Below are 23,320 nucleotides of genomic sequence, written 5' to 3' on the forward strand. Positions count from 1 at the left end.
CAGTAAGACTTTTAAGAGAAACGTAAGTTGCGGGAATGCTAAGTTTTTCCTTTTTTTGATGATGGAATGTCAGAATTCCTTTGAGAAAGTCTGAATTACAGCTTCATATTTATAATGGAAGAAAGCAGCACTGGTTAGCAGACTCTTACATGGTGCAGTTGACAGCTACTTCATCCTCCTGGCTCACATTTGTGAGGACTCTGAACAGTTGCGTAAGAATTACCGGTAGAAACTGTATCATCACTTGGCTCTCCATGGCGTGCAAACACTAGAACAAAGGTTCAAAACACATGGCTATTAGCCTGATGTGTTACAGATGTTGCCCTGTGTTTACTTTGCACAGAAACTTTAGCACCAGTGCAGGCATTAATAAAGGCCAGGCCTCTTCCCAGTTGGAAAGAAGGAAGGAGAGGTTGGAATTACCCAGCCAGCTGCTCACACCAGCAAATGTAAATCATTTCCAGGGCTCATAAATACTACCCGCAGATGTGCCCGGACAGCTTGAGCGCTGTCTTGGAGCAACTCAGCTGCCTTTACAAGAAGTCACGTGCTTGCTCCGAAGGGCCCCATATATCCAAACGGTTAAAGCTGAAGTTTTGATCCCAACTCTCTTTTTGTGATTAGGGGAAAACTTTCAAAAGCAACTCCGGCACTTTGGTGCCTAACTCCCACTGATGTGCAAGGGTACTCAGGCTCCCAAGTGCCCACTTTTGAACATGGGACTTAGGAGCTTTCGAAAGTTTGACCCTGTGAGTTTAAATATGAACTCACTGACGTCACTCAGCCATTCCCCAGGCCCAAGTCCATATTTAGGGACCTAAATAAAAGTGGCCTCATTTTCAGAGGTGCTAAGCTCAGCCTCAGACACGGACTCCCTCTACGGCCTTGACAATGTGACAACATCTCTGCCTCAGTTTCCCCATCTGTGAAAGAGGCCTAACAATCGCTGCTTGCCTATCTCAGGGGGTTGAGGCTTCATTAGATTATGTTTGTAAAGTGTTTTGAACATGGAAACTACTATTTAAGTGCTCGCCATTATTATTAAAGGTGTGATTATTTTTATTCCTTAAACCAATATTTAGATCTATGACATAGATCCAATGATTTTTCACGCTAAATGATCTATCTCTTTGCTATTGAATCACACTTGAAGACAAGTTCTTATCATAAAGCTATCAGAAGGGGTGAACAGAAAGTTTTTGTTCTGTCCAGAAGTTACTGTTTATAAAAACTTGGGCCTGATCCTACAACCCACCTTGCGATTTCAGTGGGATCACTCACCTGCATCAGGATTGGGGTTCCTTTAAAACTAAAATTCAATTCTGAGCTATTGGCCACAGGGGCCAAATTTCAGGCTGGCAAAAAAAAAATGGTGTACACAGGTTATAAATTTCTGAAAATAAGAGACGACGCTAATCCAAGGGCCTCTTCAGTACCTACAGCAGCTTGAGATTACAGGTGTAATATAAACGATCATTACACCTTTGGGAAGTCATTGATGCCAGCTAGGTTCAATGTAGCAAACCCACCTGCGATACCAGGAAACATTCTGTGCCTTATGTGCCTGTGACATCTGCCAGTCGAGAGAATTACTCCCACGTTTACGGGAAACTGCCAGTATCAATGGGCACTATTTGGACTTTTACCACTAGAGGGCGCTCGGAAGCTGCACAAATGCCACTACGTTCACACCCTCGTAAAAATCAGAATGAACGTGAAAACAGCGGCGAGCATTTCTGAGCGAATCACGCAGGCAGAGAGGAGAGCGCAGAAAGAGCAGAACCCGGGGAACATTAACTCGGGTGAAGGAGGGCGTTGTATTTTAACATGCGCTGCTCAGGATCTCACAAGGACAGTGACCTTGGCCTCATTCTAGTTTTTGAGGGTCTGACCCAATTTCCAATGCTGTCAATGGAAAACTCTTGTCAACATCAGTGGGAGCTGGGTCAGACCCTAATGGGTGCGGAGAGGAGGGTCCTTTCTCACAGGGGCTCCGCCGTTCCCTAAAAACAGACCCTGCTGCAGTGTGTGCCAGACATCTGAGCAGAACCAATTATCTGTGCTGTGCCAGGAGACGCATGGCACTTCACAGCTCGTCGGTCCCTGCCTTGAGGCGTTTGCAGTACGAAGAGATAGGGCAGAGCAGGAAATGACATCAGAAAAGGGGGGGGGGCTTCCCTGAAATCAGGGAAGGACTGGACTGGTCTGTAACACAGCGCGCCATTGCGTTTGGTGAATGGTCTCTCTCTAGCTTCTTGATATTTAATTTTAACACAACATGAAGTGGCTACTGAAGCTACGCCCGCCGCCCGCACTGTAAGGCGCATATAGCGCAGAAGCATTGCGTCATGTGTTCTAGTAACTAGGGACTAATACTGATGAGCGTACATATACCGGACTTTTAACTCCAGTGATAAGCCACTTACTTTCTTTCTCGGCATGGGGCTGCTGACTCATAGGTATCCAGAGTTACAGATGCACATACTAGAAAGCATTATTGAGATCAGTAACTCTATTACTGTCCCACAGGAGCCTTTAAAGCCCCACTTGCATACTCCACATGGAATACTTAGTTGTGACTGAGTGACTTGAAAGGCCACCTGGGTATTCACCAATGGACAGTAAAAAGGGTCAGGGAAAGACACTGTTCACCTTTAGATATTTAACAAGCTCTCCTGGAACAACTTTAGTTCCTGCCTGAACCAGCTGGCAGTACTGGAAGAATTTGTGCAGGTGCAAGTCCTGAAAGAGAGATGAAAAAACAAACAAAATTCAATTAATCAGCTTCAACCTTGGTCAGTCTTTCCTACCCCACATTTCCCAGATCTGCAAACCTACCTCTATCCGCCTCTGCAACAGTGCCCGGCGCGTGGCATAGCCTGATCTCAGCCCTGCCAGGACCTCGTCAACTGCCCTCCCCACATCCCAGTTCCCTAGACCCCAGCCCATGCAGAACACTGCTCCCTGCCTTTTCAGATGCCCACAGAAGCAGGGCCACATAGCCACCCTCTTCAAAGGACTCCTCTGGCTCCCTGTTCTTTTCAGCATTAATGCAAAACAGTGGCCTCGGTAGGCTTGTACCAATCTGCATCACGATTGTGTCTTTCTGGCTAGCCCCTCCCCACACAGTCTGCTCAGCATCAGCCTCCTCCTGCCCCTTCTTAGTCCCAGCACTGGTGGGGCAAAAGCTTTCTCCTCCTAGCTCCTAATATTTGAAACAGCCTCGCTGTGTCCGCTTGCCTCACTGATCCCCCCCTTTCTCCCCTGCCTATGTCCCTTCCTTTCTCTCTCCCTCTGATCTTACAGTTTATTAGTGGGGTATTTACCTCTGAAAAGATTTGGGGGCACAGTTTGTACGAAGGGTGCAGTGTACGTGGGCTTGTGCTGTTGCTACCGACTGCCACAGAGTTAAGAGCGAAACGCATGCTTAAACATCACAAAAGGCATAAAAAGCCCACGCTAAAATGAGCCAGCTGCACACCAAGGCCAGGTCTACACTTACAAATCTCAGCCTGGCCTAGCTCCAGCCCTCGGGGGTGTGGAAAATCCCCACCTCTGAGCACCGAAGCTCTGCTGTCCTATCGTCCGGTGTAGACACAGCTCAGTCGATGGAAGAACGTTGCTGCCACTCAGCGGGGAGGTGGAGTTCCACACCGATGGAAAACCCCTTCCAAGGCTGTGGTCTGCGTCTACACTATAGGGTTATGCTGGCACAGCTCTGGGGCTATAGTCCCCCTAGTGTCGACAGGGCCTTGAACATGGCCCACGACACCACAGCATTGCTGCACACACAGTGCAGCTCCCTTGACACTCGCCCAGGCACAGCGATGATCTCAGGGTCAGGGTCAGGCGCTGGGGATATGAAACCTGTCCTCACGAGTTTGACCTACTCAGGAGGGTCAGGTGAACAATTTTCCATTTTTCCTACGAGAAACGGGGCTTGTGACTCAACGAAGGTTGTTGCGGAAAGTGCTGTCTGGGGCGAAGTGTGACACTTGGTCAAGACCCCAAAACTTTTCTTTTGGGGATGAAAAGACAAAATTGCCTACAGGAAAAATGCATTTTCCAACCAGCTCAGCGACTCAGGCTTCCATCGCGCCTGCGGGTTGTAGCGTGACCAGCAAAGGGAATGCCAGCACGTCTTGGGGCTCTCTCTCAGCTCCGACTGCTCCTTACGCTCCCAGTCCAGAAGAAAGGAGAGGAGAGTAAACAAGCCGTAACCTGCTATTACATAGACTCTCCCAGTTCTATGCTGCAGAGCTCTGATCCCTTTCTTAATACCCTAAACCCAGCAGCAACAGAGTAGTTCAGATCATTTAATTCCAACGCTCCCTCCAAGCTCATCGTTACAAGGTCTTGCTACCACTATGCTACTGGTGAGGAATGAGACGGTGCACTTACCTGGGTGTAAATGGTTGACTCCAAGTGGATTTTGATCTTCAACAGTGGCTTTGCTCCATCGACCCATTTAACATCAACGCTCGGCTGCTACGAACAGGAAATAACAAATAAATTGGTTCGTCTCTAAGGTGCCACAAGTCCTCCTTTTCTTTTTGCGAATACAGACTAACACGGCTGCTACTCTGAAACCAGAAAATATTCAGCTACTTGGTTGCAGACATTTGCAGATGAGAACAAGGCTTTATGCAGCTGGCTCTTTATTCAGCCCTGCATTTAAATGCTCACTGCCTGCACAAAGTCTGGCGAAACGGGCTTTGTGTGGCATAGGAGAATGGAGTCGTCCTTCAACCCAGAGTGCACCCTGCAGCCGCTCTGTTCCCAGCCTGCAGCAGGGAACGTGGCCTGCGGCACTTCATCAGCCACTGAATCCACATAATACATGTGCCCACAAGCCAGGTACCACACACACCTGCCCACTCCACACTGTACCCGGGGAGACACACTGGGACTCACATGGTGAGCATGGAATAAAGGACCAGGAAGAGAGACGGACGTAGCACATGGAGTCCCCTACAAAGCCTGTACTTGTCTAAGGCCCAGGCAGTAACACCATGGTGCATTAGGGGTCTTTTGCAGCCTACTGATGGTGGGTGAAGTTGGGGCAGGACTTTCTGGATGGACAGGCATGGCTAAGATGATCTGTGGGGCAAATGCAAACCCAAGGCTTGAAATGGTAACAGACGTAGCTTTCTTCTCTCTATGTTTAAGTGTATTTTAAAAGCTCTTCCTACCCTGCGCGACTCCATGTCCCCAGGGCTCAGGTAGCCAGGTGGAAGATTGGCTGAAACGGGTAAATGCTGCTCAAAGGTGATAATGCGACCATCCTTCAGCAAAGGGAGCCAGGCAAATCCCACTGCGAAAAGAGCCAATGAGCAGAGGTTAACGCACCCGCACAGGTGTGCGTTCAGCCCGGTTTCTCATGAGACTCGGAGCCGTGGCCAAGACTCACCCGCCCAGGGAAGCTAACCCAGCGACTGGGAACTGTCCTCCACCCGCCTTACTCTGACAAAATCCCTTCCGCAGAGTCAGCGGCTGAAATTCACGTGACACCAACTGCGACCCTCAGTGGGGCTGCGTGGCAAATAGCCTTTGTGCTGGCTTAATTCACAGTGGTGAACTTCCCCCAGTGAGCATTGCTTGAAGGAGGACGGCAGGCACAGATGCCCAGCTCAATAGGACCTCAATGGGGAAAGTTACACATAGGCCCTGATCCTGCACCAGCCTGCCACTTTACTCCCATGGGTAGTCCCATTGCAGCCAGTGGGACTTCTCATGCAAGTAAAGGTAAGAATATGCAGAAGAGTTTACAGGAGAAGAATGAGGGGGGATTTGATAGCTGCTTTCAACTACCTGAGAGGTGGTTCCAAAGAGGATGGATCTAGACCATTCTCAGTGGTAGAAGATGACAGGACAAGGAGTAATGGTCTCAAGTTGCAGTGGGGGAGGTTTAGGTTGGATATTAGGAAAAATTTTTTCACTAGGAGGGTGGTGAAACACTGGAATGCGTTACCTAGGGAGGTGGTAGAATCTCCTTCCTTAGAAGTTTTTAAGGTCAGGCTTGACAAAGCCCTGGCTGGAATAATTTAATTGGGGATTGGTCCTGCTTTGAGCAGGGGGTGGGACTAGATGACCTCCTGAGGTCCCTTCCAACCCTGATATTCTATGATTCTAGGATGGAGGCAGTAGTTTGTATTTTAGTAGCCACTAACCCATTGTGTTGCTTTTTGTAGTAGGGGTTACATGATTCATTTGTTCATAAGAAGATGAAAACAGACTAGTACCTTAAATTACAAACAGTGTTTTCTTTTTATTCAGCTCTTTACATTTATTCCCATCGCTGAGTTTTAGATTTTAAGGGCTATATCTTAAGGAGAAAACATACCTGGAGTTTCAATGGAGTCCTGTTTTTTCATTGATGCCTTGGTGTTAATTTCACAGCTGACATGATAGAAGGTGAAGAGCAAATGATGCTTTTGATGGAGATGAATTGGAAGCTCAATTTTAATCTAAAATGATACCATGACAGATAATACTGGATTTATAATTGTCAAGTTATACTGTAAGCTCTCTTATTTACTGAAGTTTTTCTGTCATTTTCAGAATCACACATTGTGTTGCAGATATTACTGCACATCTTTGAACTCGACCGTGTAACAGTTTCATCACAACTGTGTATTACTTGTACATTGTGACAATAATCTTACAGTAATAACACCACATACTAGGAAAGCAAGAGACCAGAAAACAAACTGACATTAAAAACTGAAAATCACTGAGCAGATGGGCCGATGTTTATTTCCCCCCCGTTCCATATCCAGCTGTACAGAAAGAGGTGCTGAAGTTCTCTATGGCTTTGGGAAACCCATGAAAGGCTACTACTTCCCGCAGCTGTTCTAGAGTTGAGTTTTTACCTCATCGTAGAATTCTGGACTTTGGTTATGATGCAACACGATGGCGTAGGCATTTGCTGTCAGGAGGGGTCCTCCAGGCTTGCCATAGATACACTGGAATGAAGGCAAGTGACATGTTGGATCAAAGGCAGCTGTCACTCAAATTTGCCAACCAGAATAATGAAATACATTGGAAAGAGAAAATACTGACATTTTTCTAGATGCTCTTCTTCAGCTCGGAGAGACCATTTGACTGGAGGATAGGTCCACCAATGGCTATTAGCCAGGATGGGCAGGGATGGTTTGCCAGAAAGTGGGAATGGGTGACAGGGGATGGATCACTTGATGATTCCCTGTTCTGTTCATTCCCTCTGAAACACCTGGCATTGGCCAGTGTTGGCAGACAGGATACTGGGCTAGATGGACCTTTGGTCTGACCCAGTATGGCCATTCTTGGGTTCTTATGGAGACACTCAGTACTACGCCATATTAACCCAATGAAGTGCCCAATTCTATATACATTTGTTTATGGTTTCAAAAATGGATTATGACCCAACCTTCAAAGCTTGGGCATCAGCTTCATCTGAGTCCTTGAATTCCATGCAGACCACGATATTCCTTGCCTGGATTGAAGAAGAATGGGAGAGTAAGCTACAAGTTTTAGATCGGAGATGTGGTGAGCGTCTGTATGGCCCGTGTTCCACGTGACTCACCTTTGCAAATGTTTTCTGGCTGTCATATTTTAAATGCAAGGGGTACACGTAGAGATGATTTTTGTAAATAGTGAAGGGATAACGGTATTTCGCCACGTCTGGGACAAACTCCTCCACCTCAACGGTGATGTTCTCATGGCCCTTTTCAAAAGGCTTTATAGGGATGTAAGAGGCAGTAACACAATCTAAAGAGGAAGGAGAAGTTGAGATAAGTGGGTGTCTGACAAACATGGGAAAGACAGCAAATGCAACGTGCCACTGCACATTTGACATTCTGCCTTTGCCATCACATCCAGGGCTCTCACTGCAGTCAGAGAGCCATGGGTACATGCCCCAAGGTAGAGTCTGTTCCATGCTACTGGGCCAACTTCTCCTGTCAATCACAGGACAGCCACCCCTTCAATGGATCATTAGACTAGTGCAGCCAGAGCTGCTGATTTCCTAAAGCTTGAAAACAAAAGTGCATGGATGTGTTCCTTAAGAGAAACCTTTGCTGTTAAGCTCCAGTGAGCTGTCGCTCACGAAAGCTTATGCTCAAATAAATTGGTTAGTCTCTAAGGTGCCACTAGTCCTCCTTTTCTTTTTAAAATATCAGTTTCACTACGTGAGTTGCTCATTATCTAACACTGTAAATTCTAGATATTCCTCAGCCATATTCTAGAGAAGCGCGCTATAAATGTTACCAGCATGGTGAGCGTAGTCAATATTTACTTTCTGATTTCTGTTTCTTACTTGAGAATTCCAGAGGGATGCACTCAATAGTGATATTTAAGTGGCCTGGGATAACCTGGAGTTTTGTCTTCTCTGGCCTGTATTAGAAAGCAAGAACAAACTCACCAATCTTGAAAATTCAAGCATGAACAAATTAGCCCCAAATATTTGATCTCTACCGGTGGTTTAGAAACACTCTCGCATCCACACACACTATTTTAAAGAATATTCAAATGCCCACTCAGCCGCTACACCAGTTCCTTACACTCACTTCCTAAACTCTGCCAGCAGCTTCAGCAGATCCTCACTAGAGAGTTTGCCACTGTCTTGTTTATAGAGAGGAGAGAATTTCCCGTCAAGATCCAGAGTACCTTGAGAGTCTTTGAAAACTGGCCTGCAAAAAACAAAAGTGGACACATTTCCCGAGCATTAGTATCAGGGAGCTGTGTGGCTACGCACACCAGTCTGTGACACACTCAGCTTCTGCAGCTCCCAAGTGCTGTGCTCTGCCCTGCTATTAACAGTGTATGGAGAAGGAACTGACCCAAAGCCCATCTGTGTCGGGGGAATCTTGTCATTGACTTCAGTGGGCTTGGGGACAAGCTCAAAGGGTGAGATTCACTCCTGTGCAGGCAACACACACAAGGTCTACGCAACACAAATACTCTAACCAGCACCCCGGTGGTGTGTAGGATCTGTGCTAGCTCTCTGCAAAGGAATGAGCAGCATCCTATGGAAGCTCTTCAGCATGTCCTTGCAATATGAAAACACTGCTCAGGAACCGACATGTATGTACCAAGCCACAGCCCACGCGGACATTCAAGAGTCATCACCATCTTGGTTTAGGACCAAATAGCAACCTAGTGGCAGGAATAGGAGACAGTGGGATGAATTTACATCAGTGTCTTCAAGGGCGCTGCCCTAAGGGCCAGCTTGGCTCGCTATATGTTTACCCTCAACGAAAGAATATTAGGGGGAACAGATCACGGTCTTTCTTCAGTCATCCAGGAGAATACTAATTAAGTGGAAACAAAGGGAGGAGCTGCAGCCAGGTGGCATCTCTTGGGACTTTCCAGAATTCCAGACTGAACGAGTTAACCTCCACCCCAAAAAACCCACTAACTAAAGGTCCAGTCCTGCAGCCCTTGTCTCCTGGGCAGAGTCACTGAAGCGGAGAGGACATGCATGCAGTCCCTTCAGTCCTTTCTTTGAAAAAGAACTACAGGGGCTACCAGACGGGATCAGACCAGTGGACCATCCTGTCCTGAGGCTGACAGTGTCCTGCACTAGCTGCTTCACAGGCAGGTGCAAGACCTTGGCACTAGCAGTTACGGGATAACCTGTACCCAAGGAAGTTCGCTCCTGACCACAGTAGGCAGAGGTCAGCTCACACCTGAAGCAGGAGGGTTTATAGCTACAGCTGGTTGGAAATTTTTCACCCACATGGTTTTGTTGAAAAATGCCATTGCTGTTGAAATCCAGACACCTCAACAAATGTGTTGCTTGTCATGAAAATTCCTGGGGGAAGAAAAATGCATTTTTTCTGTTTTGAAATTTTCATTTTCGGGGAAGTTTTGTTTTAGATTTTATTTTACTTTATGTTTTTCATTTTTAAAAAATATTTTCACATTATTTCTTGCCATGTCAGCAGTAGTGGTGCACAATATGACCTAATCTAAGAGCTGAAATATTCTATTTTATTTTTAAAATCATTAAGGCAGACACTACATCGCAGCGATTGAAACATTTTCTTTTCCAGATCAAAGTGTCTCCTGTTTGTGTTCCAGTGAACAGTCTGGCCCTACTATTACTCTCATGGAATGAAAGAACATAAAAATATTACACATAAAAGTGAAAACAAAATTCAAAATGGAATTTCAGAATTCCAAAATGAACATTTTCCAAAACAGAAATTGTATGGGAATTCCATTTTCCTGGGAAATTTCAAATGTTTTTGTTCCCATATGGAACAAAAACAAAATTTCAAAATGTCAACATTTCCCACAAAACAGAAGTTCCACGTTTCGACCAGCTCTATTTATAGCCCTCCCCAGAACTTTTGTTTATTTTATAATCTCGCTCTAGATCTAGGACTCCAGCCAATTGAAATGCTGGCTCTGAAAGACAATACGTAGGGCCAAATTCTGCCCTCAGTTACACTTGTGCAGCCTCCCTGTCTTGAAGAGTTTGGCCCTTAACCCATCACCATGTGGCCTGATTTACAAACAACACAGACAACAACAACTTCAGAAGGACACGTGAGGATTTCAGGACAACTGACCTGGCAGCCCAAGCAAAGGGCATCCTGTACTGCCCAAGCCGACTACACACCTGCTTAGCCAACTTATGAACCTTCTGGGCAGTCTGGAAAAACAAGAGAAAGGATCAACAAGGTGACAATGGGGTCACACCTTCATAGGACAAGAATTAAAGCCACAGCTGTGGGGAAGGAAAGCTCTCAGCGTCCTAGCAACATACAGCCAGGTAGCAAGTTCGAACATCGAAGCTGACTACCAAGGACTAAGACCATTGCGACTTCACACCATGTCTATTTCACTGCTGTATGTGATCAGCATGCCTTTTAGGGCCCAGTTGTCTTACCAATTAGCTTCAATAACTCGTTAACCTGACAGAGCTAGAAGGGCATCACTAGGGAGTTTCCAAATTTGACCTCCGTGATCCTGCACTAACCTACGCTGTACGCAAGGGGGTTACAGAGCCTTTACCACCCGGAGCCTCGCCCCCCCTCACCCTGAAGTCAACCGGACTCTTTTCATTGAATTCAGTGGAGGGTTCAGGTCCCAGCTGGGGTACGTGCAATTCATGGCAGCTACCACTAGAGGGCCCCCAGAGCCTGCTGACATTTGCACACACTGGCCAGCACACTCCCTGTGCACCCAAGCAGAGAAGGAGAAGGAGGCGGAGCTGTGTGCAGAGTGGGCGTGGCTATGGGGTGGGCCATATTCTGCCTGGTTCTGAGCCCCGCAGACTGTGGTGCAGGAACCATTTTCATTAAAAACAGCTCTTTCCACCTGCAGGAGCAACCCGAGGCAGCTGGTTGTGAGCAGGGCCGAGTCTCTCTCGTGCACGGCAGTTCCACACCCAACTTAGGCCAATGCGGCATCAGGCCCCGCACCGTTCTAGCGTGCTGGGGAAATAATTAAACTCATCTTAAAAATCTACCGCATGTCTCTGAACAGCCAAGCTCTGTTCTGAGAACCGAGCTGACATCAGCTGTGATGCCAGTGCCCAGAGTGAGGCCAGAAATGCCAAGAGCAGCGGTCACCTTAACGGCGCAGGAAGAGCCCAAGGTTTGCCAGAAAGGACAAGAAACAACAATCCCCTGTGTATTTTCATGCTTCTCAGAGTATCACAAGCCGGTGGAGACTAGCCAGCTCCAGGTTATCAGAGGAGTGGCCTGCAGTGCCCTTTCGGAGACCTTGCCATACATAACCTTATCCGGTACCTTCCCCGGGTCGGAGTTCTTGATGTACGGGTCCGCACAGTGTGTAATGCTGCCTTGCAACACTTTCTCCACACGGGCAACAAGAAATATCTCCACGTGGGGGTTTGCCACGGAGAAAACTCCCTGAAAGTGAACGTGAAGCAGAAAGTCAGAGGCAACTTCTCCTCCCACGGCCGCGCTTTCCTCCGGCTCCAATCAGAATGGAGCCTGGTAACTTCCCTGCTTTGGCACTATGCAGATTCATGGCACATGTCCATTACTGACAGGGCACTGGAGCCACGTGCCCGGTTCCAGCAGGCTGTCACGGTCTGAGCCGGGCCAAAGCCCGAGAGGCCACTGGGATGGGGCCGGCACTCGGTACTTCTCAGAATTGGCGCTAGCTGCGGGATTTGGAAGGTTAAATGGCTCATCAGCTCTTTCTATGAGCCCCAAGCGTGGTAAAAGTCAGAACCGTTTGGGTTCCCAGCAGAATGCGGAGCTGGGTGGAGGGGATTCAATAATGAAACCTCCCCCTCAGAGAAAAGCTACAGCGTATGCTTGAATTATGGACTGGGAGAGTCAAAGGTGCCTCCAGGAGGGAGATGCCCAGCTTCCAGGCACTTTCACTGGCTCCTTCGCAAATCCCAGGTGGCTACATTTCAGGCAGAGTTGGTGACATTTTTTAAATTTCAAAATGTTGATAAAAATCAGGAAAAATGTCTACGACTTTTGTTTGCATGTTTTCTCAGTGATCATTCAGGTAACAGAGGGTCACGGGCGAGCGAGGGCTGGATAATTGGGACTGTGCTCTTCGGAGCACGGACCATCTTTTTGTGCTGTGTCTGCACAGCACCTACCACAGTGGGGTCCTGGTCCATGACAAAGGCCCCTAGATGCTACAGCACTCCACATAATCAATCATGTGCTGTACATTATCTGAAGAGTTGCAACGTCATCAAAGCTTTTTCCTTGCACATACCATGACAACAAGGAAAGAAAACAGGAAGTCAGTTCCTCACCTGCTTTATATAGCGAAGGTGAGATTCGGGAATTCCGTGAATGAGGTGCTCATTGGTCGAAGTCCCCTTGGGGTGACTGTCACCAGTTGCTTGGGTGGAGCTGTCCAGGAGCATTTCACGGACCGAGGGAGGATTCAAGTCGACATGGAAGTCAGCTGAGATCTTGCAATTGTTTTTTACGTCAAATAATGCCAGGCTGATGAAGAAAGGCTCGACCTGGGAATTTGAATGAACGTTCTTGTTAAAAAGCCTGGTACATCTAGGTGTATGTGAAATTCGTTGCCAGATACACAAGTGTGACCTCTGTTTCTTTGAGTCTCGGTTCAACTCTTAGGATGAAATTCACCCTTCCACAAGGACTGTGCACCACTTACAATCTGTGGAGGCCATGTACGCAGGGTGAATTTCACTGTGAAAGAATTACATAAGTAACCAATAGTTTATTTGCTTCCAACTATCCAAATAAAGCACTCTAAGGCCACAGCTTTGCCGGATCTTCTTGCATTTGTATCTAGTAAAGCTGAGCAGTGCCATTTTAAAATCACTGACGTTAACAGACAGAAAGAAGAGGAGCGGGTTATTTATACAAATGGTGGAACACGAATGTCAGGAAGAGATGAAAACACTGATCAGCCTGTAAGAGCTGTTTGAAGGATGTAAGTTCAGTATAAGGCTATGTCTACCCTAGCCATTTTGTCGGTAAAACTTTTGTCGGCCAGAGGTGTGAAAAGAACATACGTTTCACTGACAGAAGCACTGGCGTGGACAGTGCTATGCCAGCGGGAGACGTTCTCCCGCCGACATAGTTACCGCTGCTCACAGGGGGAAGGTTTGATTATGCCAGCAGGAGAGCTCTCTCCCATCAGCATAGAGCGATCACTCGGGAGTCCTGACGGTGGCGCAGCTGTGCTGCGGTAAGGTCTGTAGTGTACACACAGCCTAAGAATGTGTATTTTTAGCATGTTACTTCACATCTCACAAAGTCCCAAAGAACTCAGTTCTGAGTTGCCTGACTTCAAATGGGTTCTAGCAAGAGACTCTACATATTTCTTGGCACGTCAGGCAGAGTCACACAGAGAAAGCTTCCAGCATAAACTAATCACCTTTCCCTAGCTGTTCTCACCTTGCATGTAAACTGTCTGAAGTGAGTTCCACAATGGGGGACTACATCAGACCTCATGCTGGACTTTTGTAGCTCCAGGCCTTGACAAGTAGCAACAATCCCATACGTTTTTGGTTCAGAAAGATTGTAGAGGACAAAGCTACCACGTGAAGGTAAGACTGCAGCGTGCCTGATCCAGCACTGAGCTGAGCAGTGACGTACATCTCTGCTATCTCCAGGCTTGATTCTGCAGGCTAAAATCTGAAGTCCCCACTGGCCCTGGGTGCATCAGGACTGAAGTCTCTGTTAGCAGTGTCTCCATCCCGCTCCGTCATATTGGTGAAATACTGTCACAGTGATGCCAACTCAGGCTCCAGGCCTACAACGAGCTCTGTGCCAGTCGACCCCCTGTGTCAGTCCACAGGCCACTGGGAGCAGAATTGGGGCCTAATTTCTTTTTCCAGCTCCACCCCCGGTCAGTGTCTGTTGCTGATCAGAAGAAACGGGAAGGTAACTGTCTATGTCTAGGCATAGCTCCAAGAGAAGAAAGGGAACTTTCCCATGAAAATATGCATACGTTTGTGGGGGCGCCCTCGGATCGGTCACAGACGTGAGCCAGGACGTTGAAGGTTAAATCACGACAGTTCACCAAAAAGCGCCTGGTGCACTTTTCCTCAAAGGGCTTTACGTCTGGCTCAATTCCAGAGAAGTCCAGCCTCTAGGAAACAAAGGATACACAGCCTTGAAAACGGGAACTTCACAAAAATGTTACGGGATTACCTTATAGCTAATGCTATTTTACCATGATTAAAAGATGGTATAAAAAGTGAAGGACATTCACAAACTGAGAGCCCATTTGGTGCCTGTTATTCACATGCATTAAGGACAGGAATTCATTTCTGGCAGTCTGGTTTGTACCGTACAGAGAACTAAATCAGTTCTGCTCTCTGCCTTTTAGTTGTAACCTTGAGGATCCACTCAAATGTCCAAACATAGGGAGCTTGGAGGTGAAAACAGCGTAGGTGCAGCGGGAATGCTCAAAGAGTTTCTACCACTTAGCAGGACTCTATTGGTTGACGAGATCATTCACATAGTTAATAGACAGAGCTGCCAGAACCAGCAACAGCTCACAAACTGGAAGACATTTTTGATAGGCAGCAATGACCAGTCTGGTTATAAACAGTCAAGATGGGCAATTGATTTAGATTTGCTGCAATAAAACTCAAGCCATCTTGAATCCAGTCACCTCCTCCATAGGAGGAGGCCCAGCTAGTCCTGTCACTGGTTTGTGCCCACACAGCGACCGTTCACAGACGGTGCAGAACGGGAAGAAACAGACAAGATGACTTTTAGGCATGACCCTTAGCCAGATAACAACTCCCTCCCTTAACCAGACCCATCTTGCTGTGTGGCAAGGACGTAGGACTGCATCCAGAACATCAAAATAACAGTGTGTTGAAGGGCTGATGTACATGCGATCATTTCCCCCCAGTTACTGAGGAGACCCGTGGTATAGCTCCGTGAGGGCTGTTTTCCCCCTCTGAGTAATCTAAGCAAATATAGGCTGCAATCATTAACTTATTTTAGAAAACTATTTCTGATTCTCTTTCGAGCAGACAGAAGACCCTGCCCTCTCTCAGGCCCATTGCTGCGATCACATAATTGCTTCAACATCAGCCTGATAAGCGTGTAAACACGCGCCACAAAACTGAACTTGTGTCCACGATCGCAGACGTACCAAGCCGCAGAACACACGGGGTCTGCTCTGAACCAGAATCAACAGACCTCTTTGTGCCCAGGAGAAGGGCACCATGAGTTCAGTGACAGCCCAGCCAATAAAGATCTTTTGTACTGTACTGTCAAGGATGTTCCCCTTCTGAATCACACGACTAGTATTTTGGGGTGTTGCCAACAGTCCCTTTTAAAAACAAACCTCATGGCTGCCACAAGGGATGTAGAGACCCCGGTGCAATCATCCTAAAGAAGGCCCGAGAGGAAAGTTTGGTTTGGTACAAGAAAGACTCTTGGGAGACTCTGAATTTTTCCCGTTAAATCAGAATCCTCACCCTCCTGGGCTCTAATAGATCATATTGACAACAAGAAAAGGAGTACTTGTGGCACGTTAGAGACTAACAAATTTATTTGAGCATAAGCTTTCGTGAGCTACAGCTCACTTCATCGGATGCATCGGAGCTGTAGATCACGAAAGCTTATGCTCAAATAAATTGGTTAGTCTCTAAGGTGCCACAAGCCCTCCTTTTCTTTTTGCGAATACAGACTAACACGGCTGCTACTCTGAAACAGGTCATATTGAGTTGAAGCTAGAGAAAATCAGAAACTAGGAAATAAACGGAACAGGTTTCTAAAGTCGTGTTAACAGCAGCAGCTTATACCCTTTAAATCTCACGCGTGCCTTCAGCTCCATCCCGCTGGCCTCAGGGACCGAGGAGAAATGCTAGCGTGCATGCCGAACCTTCCTTTTGCCATCCTGGGGAGGACCTCGGACCCCCATCATCCCACATGGCGGCTCTGCTGGAGCTGGGGCAGTCTCTCTCTATTCCCCTGACTGTGCAGTGGGCAAAGTTGTCCCTTCTATTCCAAAGGTACTGAGCTCAAGCCACATTATCATTGTGCTTGTATCAACGTTTCTATTAACTCTTTCCTATCCGTGTAAATAGAGATTCATTCTTGCCACTTTTCCACAGCCCAAACTTCAAAGTTCGTAAAGAACAAATTTAGAGACAAACAGATGTATTCCCACAGCCTACTTAAAGAAGGGTCAACTGTCTACATGGTCAAATTAAGGGCTATCATGGAATCAGACTAAGTCCCCAGAAAGGAGCAGTGGGGAAAGACCAAATTTGGCATTCTGCAGCTGTCAGACAGGAGTCTGAACAGGGAACAGCCTCTGTGGTTTGGGAGCTTCCGTGTGCCAGCAGCCATCAAGACTTCCTTGACGTGAGAGGTGTTCTGAGCTTTGGTATCTCCAAAACCCGGAACCTGAGCGGCTGGCATATCTCACAAGGACTCAGCAGAGACATGGGCTTGCTGCTTCTCTCATCGGCCTTATCTGTAGAGGTGACTTGACTCCCAGTCATTTTACCATCTTCCTACAAGTCCCATTGCTGCCGGAGGTGACCATAGCCACCCGAGGAAGGAAGGAAGCAGATGACACCAAATGGACTTTTCAGAATGGCTGAACCCTGGAAGACTCTAAGGGGGGGCAGAAATTACCTGGACTTCCGAGTCAAAGGAAAAGAGGTTTTGTCGTCCATCATTTCTGCTTAGTTTATTCAGCTGTTCAGTTTCTCTTCCATACTAGGACAAGGAAAGCATTGACATTACTGAGGAGACCAGGCCACAAGAGAAGCAAGTGTTTGTCTTTGGGAGGAATGGACGCAAGATGTAATAAAAATAAAGAAATCAATATTGTTCAGAGCTGACTGATGACTGGTGCCCTGCCGCACCACCGAACGCCGCGCCGGGAAACAGGAGGAATCGGGGTCCCATGGCCTGGCTATGTGACAGGGTCACTCTAAGTGACACAGCCAGCTGGCTACCAAATACCTGCGCCTGGCCTACACAGAGAGTAGTGACGAGCCATCCCCGCCCTGCCAAACAGGAGTGAAGCTGTCAATATTATTGCACCACTTTGGAGGCCAATCTCTTCTTCCCCCCTCTGCACTGCATGTCCCTGGGGTAGATTTGGCGACCTCTTCTCCCCGCCATCTCCAGATGCATCCACTGTCCCTTGCTCGACGCCCTCTCCCCCAGCTGAGTTATCCTCTTTTGTGGCTTGGGTGGCACCTTTTACCTTGATGACTCAGGTCAGTTACCTCCGACCCTTCCACTTTCCCACCCCCCACATCCACGCTCAGGCCACGTCTTCTGGGATGTTCAACACGCCCAAACCTGAACTTCTCGGCTTGCTCCCCAAATCACGTCCCTCCCGACCTTTCTCCATTGCCATCGGCAACATTCCCATTCTCGGAGTCACTCGTGTCTACAGCCTCATGGCTGTCTGACTCTTCCCCTCTCTTCACCTCCTGGCTCTCACCAAATCCAGCCACGTCTCCCTCCACGGCCTCTCCCTCCGAGATCTGCCCTGTCCCCGCCCACAAAATTCTTCTCTGCAAGCCCTCGTTACCTCTCCCCAGAACTTCCGCGGCCTCTCCGCCTCTCATCTCATCCGCTCCAATATATTCCACGAGCTGCAGCCCAAACGGCTGCTCTGACCCTGTCCCCATGGGGTTTCAGACTCCTCACCCTGACTCTGAAGGCTCTCACACAGCACTGCTCTGGGATGCGCGTACCCCTCATCTCCTACTGCACTCCCACTCCCTCCCTCCCACCTTTCGGAGGCCTCCAGCCCCTTTCCAGCTCTGTGCCACAGGGCCGGGCACACGCGTGGTTCTGTAGGAACCAGCACTGGCAGAGTCTCCTGCAGCTGCCTCCCATGAATAGCTCCCTGAAAGGAACAAGAGCACCAGCTCACCAAATTCTCAGACTGAGGCCCTGTCTTCCTCCTGTCTGCAGCTCCTTCCAGGTTTCTGCTCCAGCCTCCTTCTTCCCTGCCACTCCCAAAGACACGGACCCTCCCCCCAATACCCCTCCCCCTGCCCTCTCCTGGCTTCAGCCCCCCCTCCCGGGGTTTTCTCCTATCCCTGTCCCAGCAGCTGGCTCTGGGCAGCAGCAACGGCGGTGGTGTGCCTGAGTTGGGATGAGAATACAGGCAGCTCTTTATGCGGTAGCCTCAGCAGCAGACCTGGGAGCAGCTCCAGCTCGGTGCTTTGAGGCACCCTGATGGGATCTGTACACAAGGAGGCGAAGCTGGCGCCAGCAACATCCCGTGGCTGCCCAGCTCTCCCCAGAGCACAGCTTAGGGACCTCTGCTGTAGGGACCTTAACCTCAGTCACTTAACAGTGTCGAGTGGGAAGTCCCTTTGCAGTGCCAGCTGCAAGTTAGCTGTGGGAGTTGAGGAAATGACCACTGTGGACACAATACCTTCATCAGCTCAGGATGCATGCTTCTCTCCAAGCTCTCCAGGATGTTTTCCGATTTCCCTTGGCTGCTCGAGTCATCATCTGTGAAGTCATGAAAAGCAGATGTTCCAAATGACAGCAATGGTGCCTTCTAATCCCATCAGGCCTCCGGGCTCTGCTCCTGAGCCGCTCACTTACAATAGCACAAGGACAATTTATTGGCGCTCTTGAGACGCTGCCATGGGTTTCCCATCCAGCAGGAGAGCCAAATGTCAAATCCACTTTTATCCCACCCACTACAGTGTATGTGCTACCAGCCAAATCTCAGCGTCAGCATTTACTTGCTACAATGCCTATTTTTAATGCAGGAAAGAATGTAAACACCTCCATGCTCCCTAACGACGACGTCAGCGCCGGAATGGTGAAATGAAAGATCTAGTGATTTAAAGACTGACCTTGTACCGACTCCACTGTGTCTCTCCTCTCTTGAACCAAACTCTCCGTATTGATCTGAATGACCTTTTTCAGAGTTACCAGCCACTCCTCCATTTCCTGTTCACTTTCGGCTGCCAGATAGTGGCTGTACTTATCTAGCATCTTGAGTTCAAATGCATAGCGGCGCATTTTGGGGCACTGCACAAACAAACAAGAGAGCGGGCTGCGCATTACACCTCATTAATACTGCCTTCACTTTAGAGCTCAGCTCAGTGCAGAGCTATTAGGAAGCTTCTCCCAGACGAAACATACTACGCAAAAATAACACTGTTACAAATGCCTTACTTCCATAGCACCTGTCATTCCGGGGCATTCCAAAGGGCAATCACTAACCGCACACATGCACTGCTCAGCCCCACTGACATGCGGCTAGCTCTGGGGTGGAAAGTAGCAAGCAGCCAAGGGGCAGCCTGTTGCACACTAGTGTGAAGGGAAACTTGAGCCAAAGTCACAAGAGAAAATTCCTTCACTTATTAAAAAAAAGTGCCATGGAAGCTTTACAGCACACCCAGGAGCTTGATTTTAAAGACTCGTCCAACCCACCAAGTAGAACTTCTGCCCGGCGCTATAGCAAGAAGCATTAATCAAAAACCAAACTAACATGGTTTCATGGTAGCTCACTTTTCCAACCGCTGCTCGTCTCACAGTAGCATATTCCAGTGAGAAGTCTAGACAAATCCCATGATGCAACATGTAAAGTACAGTCCATGCCGCCCAGAGTCACGACTGATGGCTACAAAGAAATCTACGGAAACTCACTTTGGAACCTGCATGGACTCTGCACTACTCACCTGAGCATTAGCCCAAACCCATATGCGCCCTGTGAGAGCTACACAATAGACAGAACAAGGTCCGGAATAAAAACTGTCTCAGTCTTCAGAAGCTGTGTTTTTCCATACACTGCTGCTAGTGCATGTGACCAATGCCTGATGGACCTTTCCAAAGCAGGGTTTTTTACATGATCAAAGTACTTGGCTGAAACAGTTTTCCACAGAAGACACCATGATGTTGCAATTTGGGGACATTTTCCACTACCACTCTTTACCATTCACCACTCCTCCTCCTCCTCTCTAACAAAAGCTACAGGAAGCAAACACAGCTCGTTTGCATTCTCTTATTATTTGTATTATAATTGTCCTCCAGCAAACCACAGTGTTCAAATACACAGTAAGAGACTCTACCTGCCTGGAAAGGCTTACAATTTCAGGCCCTGCTTCTGTAACCCTGTGCATGGGTGAGTTATTTTAACATGTGTGAGTAGTCCCATTGAATTGTGTGTGTACAGGATCCGGACCTAATTTAAGACAAGAGACAACCAGTGGGTGCAGACAGAGAGGAAGGCAGATGAAGGTAACACTGGGGTGAACATCTGACTGCACAGAATAGTTTTTTTGCCCTCAATCTTGCATGTACTTCAAGCACCTTTAGTCCCATTGAAGTCAACGGGGGTGCCTAGAAGTCCCCATCAGGGGACAGGGCCCCTTGGTGGTGGACAGTGGACAGTCATGAAGAAAAAGAGCTCATACAGTCTCAGTATGGATGGCACAGCCAGTTGGGGAACAGGCGGAAGGCCCGGTGGCAGCGAAGCCCAGGTTTTACATGGTCACCGCTAGGCTCTGCCCACCCCCTGCTAGCCGCAGTGATGGCGTTGCTGGTCAGGCTGGCGGGTCGGCAGACGGAACAGGCAGAGCGCGCGAATGAGATTGGTGAAGCACACGTACAGGGACGAAAGCAGGTAGGACTCACCCCTGGTCAACCTACCTGAACAACGTCAATGCAAGCATCCAAGAAGATGCAGCCTTTGGATTCTTTGGAAATTTTCTCGTCTTTATAGGAATTCAGAATATAGGAACCATCCGGCAGTTGCGTGAGGTAAAAATACCGTCTCTTGAATACCTGCAAGAGCAGAAAGCCATTCTCATACAAGGGTCACTCTGTGCCACAGACAGCCAGCAAGGCACGCATCTTCAGCATTTGGCTTCTCGGTCACTGTACGATACCCCGCTAGGGAAACCAGATGGTCTCTCTGTGCTATACATTTACCAGGTTACTATTAAACCTAAAGATGTTCTCATACTCAGGCTTTGGAAGGCGGAAAGGACAGAAAACATGTTTCACAGGTCAGCACACTCACAGACAGGGCTGAAATACAGCCCCCCAAAGCTCCTGCGTCTCACACACCTAATTCCAGATTAGTTCCCTTGACCCTCCGTTCACCTCCGGCAGTTTGAGACTGTTCGCTCAATGGGGTAATTCAAAACTCCTTAGCAGGGCTGGATTCCACAACTAAAGAAGTCCCTCTCACGCTGGCAATCTGAGGAATTTCCCCCCGGGTTACATGGGCAGAGACCCTGGTGGGGGGGGTTCGCCTTCCTCTGCAGCCTGGGGCAGGGGTCACTTGCAGGTTTAAATTCGTGTGAATGGTGAATTCCCCGCAACTTGAAGTCTTGAAACCATGATTTGAAGACGTCAGTAACTCAGCCAGAGGTTAGGGGTCTATTACAGAAGTGAGGTTCTGTGTCCTGCCATGTGCAGGTGGTCAGACTAGAAGATCATGATGGTCCCTTCTGAGCTTAAAGTCGGAGTCTGAATCTGACCTGGCACCTAGTTCTGTCCCTCCGCACCCTCTCTGGGATGGCTCACTTCTGCAAGGTGCTGAGCAAAGCTGATCAGGCAAAGCACTTGAGTCTGTCCACAGCCCCACTGAAATCAATAGGATTACTCATCTGCTTAAGTGTTTTGCTGGATCATGATCAAAGTGCTCAGCACATTGCAGGAGCAAGCCCTGAATTAATATCTTTGTGGGGGGAAGATGTGCATGATTACAGGCTGGGCCTCCCTTCCCCTCAATGCAGAGTCTTCATCCTGCCGGCACGCCCTCCCCTCCGCTGGCTCCTATCCCCTTCCGCTCTAAAAAGAAAAGCCCGGTGGTTACATTAGGGTCTGGACCATTCAGCTGAGCAAGCATCCGGAGATTCATTCCACCACACAGAAGGTCCTTCCAGAACCCTTCATGATAAAGATCTCAGTAATAGTTGCAATCCAGTTGTCAGACAGATGTTGTAACAACAGCTTGGCAAACAGTCCAGTGACAGAATCTGAATGGGATCCACGCAACTGGTTGTGTTTCTTTTTGGAGAACACAGAGTAACTTTTATGGACCAGCCTTGGTTTAGTTTCATGACTCATTCACTCACCCCTAAATGCAATAAGTTTGTCTTAAGTGTCTCCATACCTGAGTTACGACTACAAACATACAGACTGGACTATGCCCTCCAATGCTGCAGATGCAATCTTGTGCTGCAAGTCAATGAGAGCATAAGACCACACGCACAATTAGTTGCATCTGCAACTTCTTGCTCCTACCGTACGGGATGCCAAATTAAGGCCAGGATGTTTGTGATCCATCCAACTACTATATACTGGGAGCTACAGAGACACAACAAAGATGAGACAAATGTGCTCCTGCCCTAGGTAGTATTCACACAACGCACCTTTCCTGGAGTCTGCTTAGCAGTAAATACTGACACATAATGCCTAGGAACCTTTTGCAATTTCAGCAGTTGGAAAAGTAGCCTCAGATGTTCTCAGGTTTGCTACAAATCAGAAATGTATTTCCTTCTTGCTAGAGACCATGATTAAAAGCAGCATGAAAGTAGGGCACAGGAGGTCAGGAAAGAGAAATACCACTTGCACTCCCATTTTGAGACTTTGAAAATATTCTCATTGTAATGAGTGCCTGGAACAAATATGGATCAATGCAGCATTTGAACACACCGATCAGGTTCTACCAGTAATTTCAAGCCTCCATGAATAGTAAATCTATCACATATTTGATCAGGCCATTCACTTATTGCACAGAATAGGAAGAGTGAATTAAATCTAATCCATTAAAATGTAACACTGAGTCCAGTGTTTAGATGAGTACTGTATGTGAGCTCTGAGGACTTGAGGCTGATGAATTTTAAGTTTAGAGGATAGTGTAAGCACTTTGGCCCTGA

The 23,320-nt window shown here is 47.9% G+C and overlaps 1 protein-coding gene across 18 annotated transcripts in view; it reads right to left on the minus strand.

Annotated features, from left to right (window-relative positions):
- Window positions 1–23,320, minus strand: part of DOCK11 (dedicator of cytokinesis 11) — a 128,801-nt gene that overhangs the window by 55,657 nt on the left and 49,824 nt on the right. For 7 of the 18 annotated variants that reach the window (XM_037908166.2, XM_043523009.1, XM_043523012.1 and 4 more), the window contains exons 7-24: window positions 21,081–21,215; window positions 19,280–19,457; window positions 18,847–18,926; window positions 17,076–17,159; window positions 14,419–14,559; window positions 12,740–12,955; window positions 11,742–11,864; window positions 10,557–10,639; window positions 8,547–8,669; window positions 8,297–8,373; window positions 7,565–7,749; window positions 7,409–7,474; window positions 6,873–6,965; window positions 6,344–6,467; window positions 5,193–5,314; window positions 4,402–4,488; window positions 2,653–2,742; window positions 150–268 (exon numbers count right to left, since the gene is read on the minus strand). In XM_037908166.2, coding sequence (XP_037764094.1) covers window positions 150–268; window positions 2,653–2,742; window positions 4,402–4,488; window positions 5,193–5,314; window positions 6,344–6,467; window positions 6,873–6,965; window positions 7,409–7,474; window positions 7,565–7,749; window positions 8,297–8,373; window positions 8,547–8,669; window positions 10,557–10,639; window positions 11,742–11,864; window positions 12,740–12,955; window positions 14,419–14,559; window positions 17,076–17,159; window positions 18,847–18,926; window positions 19,280–19,457; window positions 21,081–21,215 — 2,126 coding nt within the window. Of the gene's footprint in view, window positions 1–149; window positions 269–2,652; window positions 2,743–4,401; window positions 4,489–5,192; window positions 5,315–6,343; window positions 6,468–6,872; window positions 6,966–7,408; window positions 7,475–7,564; window positions 7,750–8,296; window positions 8,374–8,546; window positions 8,670–10,556; window positions 10,640–11,729; window positions 11,865–12,739; window positions 12,956–14,418; window positions 14,560–17,075; window positions 17,160–18,846; window positions 18,927–19,279; window positions 19,458–21,080; window positions 21,216–23,320 lie in introns of all 18 variants that reach the window. The other 11 variants (XM_043523010.1, XM_043523014.1, XM_037908167.2 and 8 more) reach the window with 3 other exon arrangements.

The sequence above is a fragment of the Chelonia mydas genome, chromosome 9 (genome assembly GCF_015237465.2).
Source record: "Chelonia mydas isolate rCheMyd1 chromosome 9, rCheMyd1.pri.v2, whole genome shotgun sequence".
Classification (NCBI taxonomy): Eukaryota; Metazoa; Chordata; order Testudines; family Cheloniidae; genus Chelonia; species Chelonia mydas.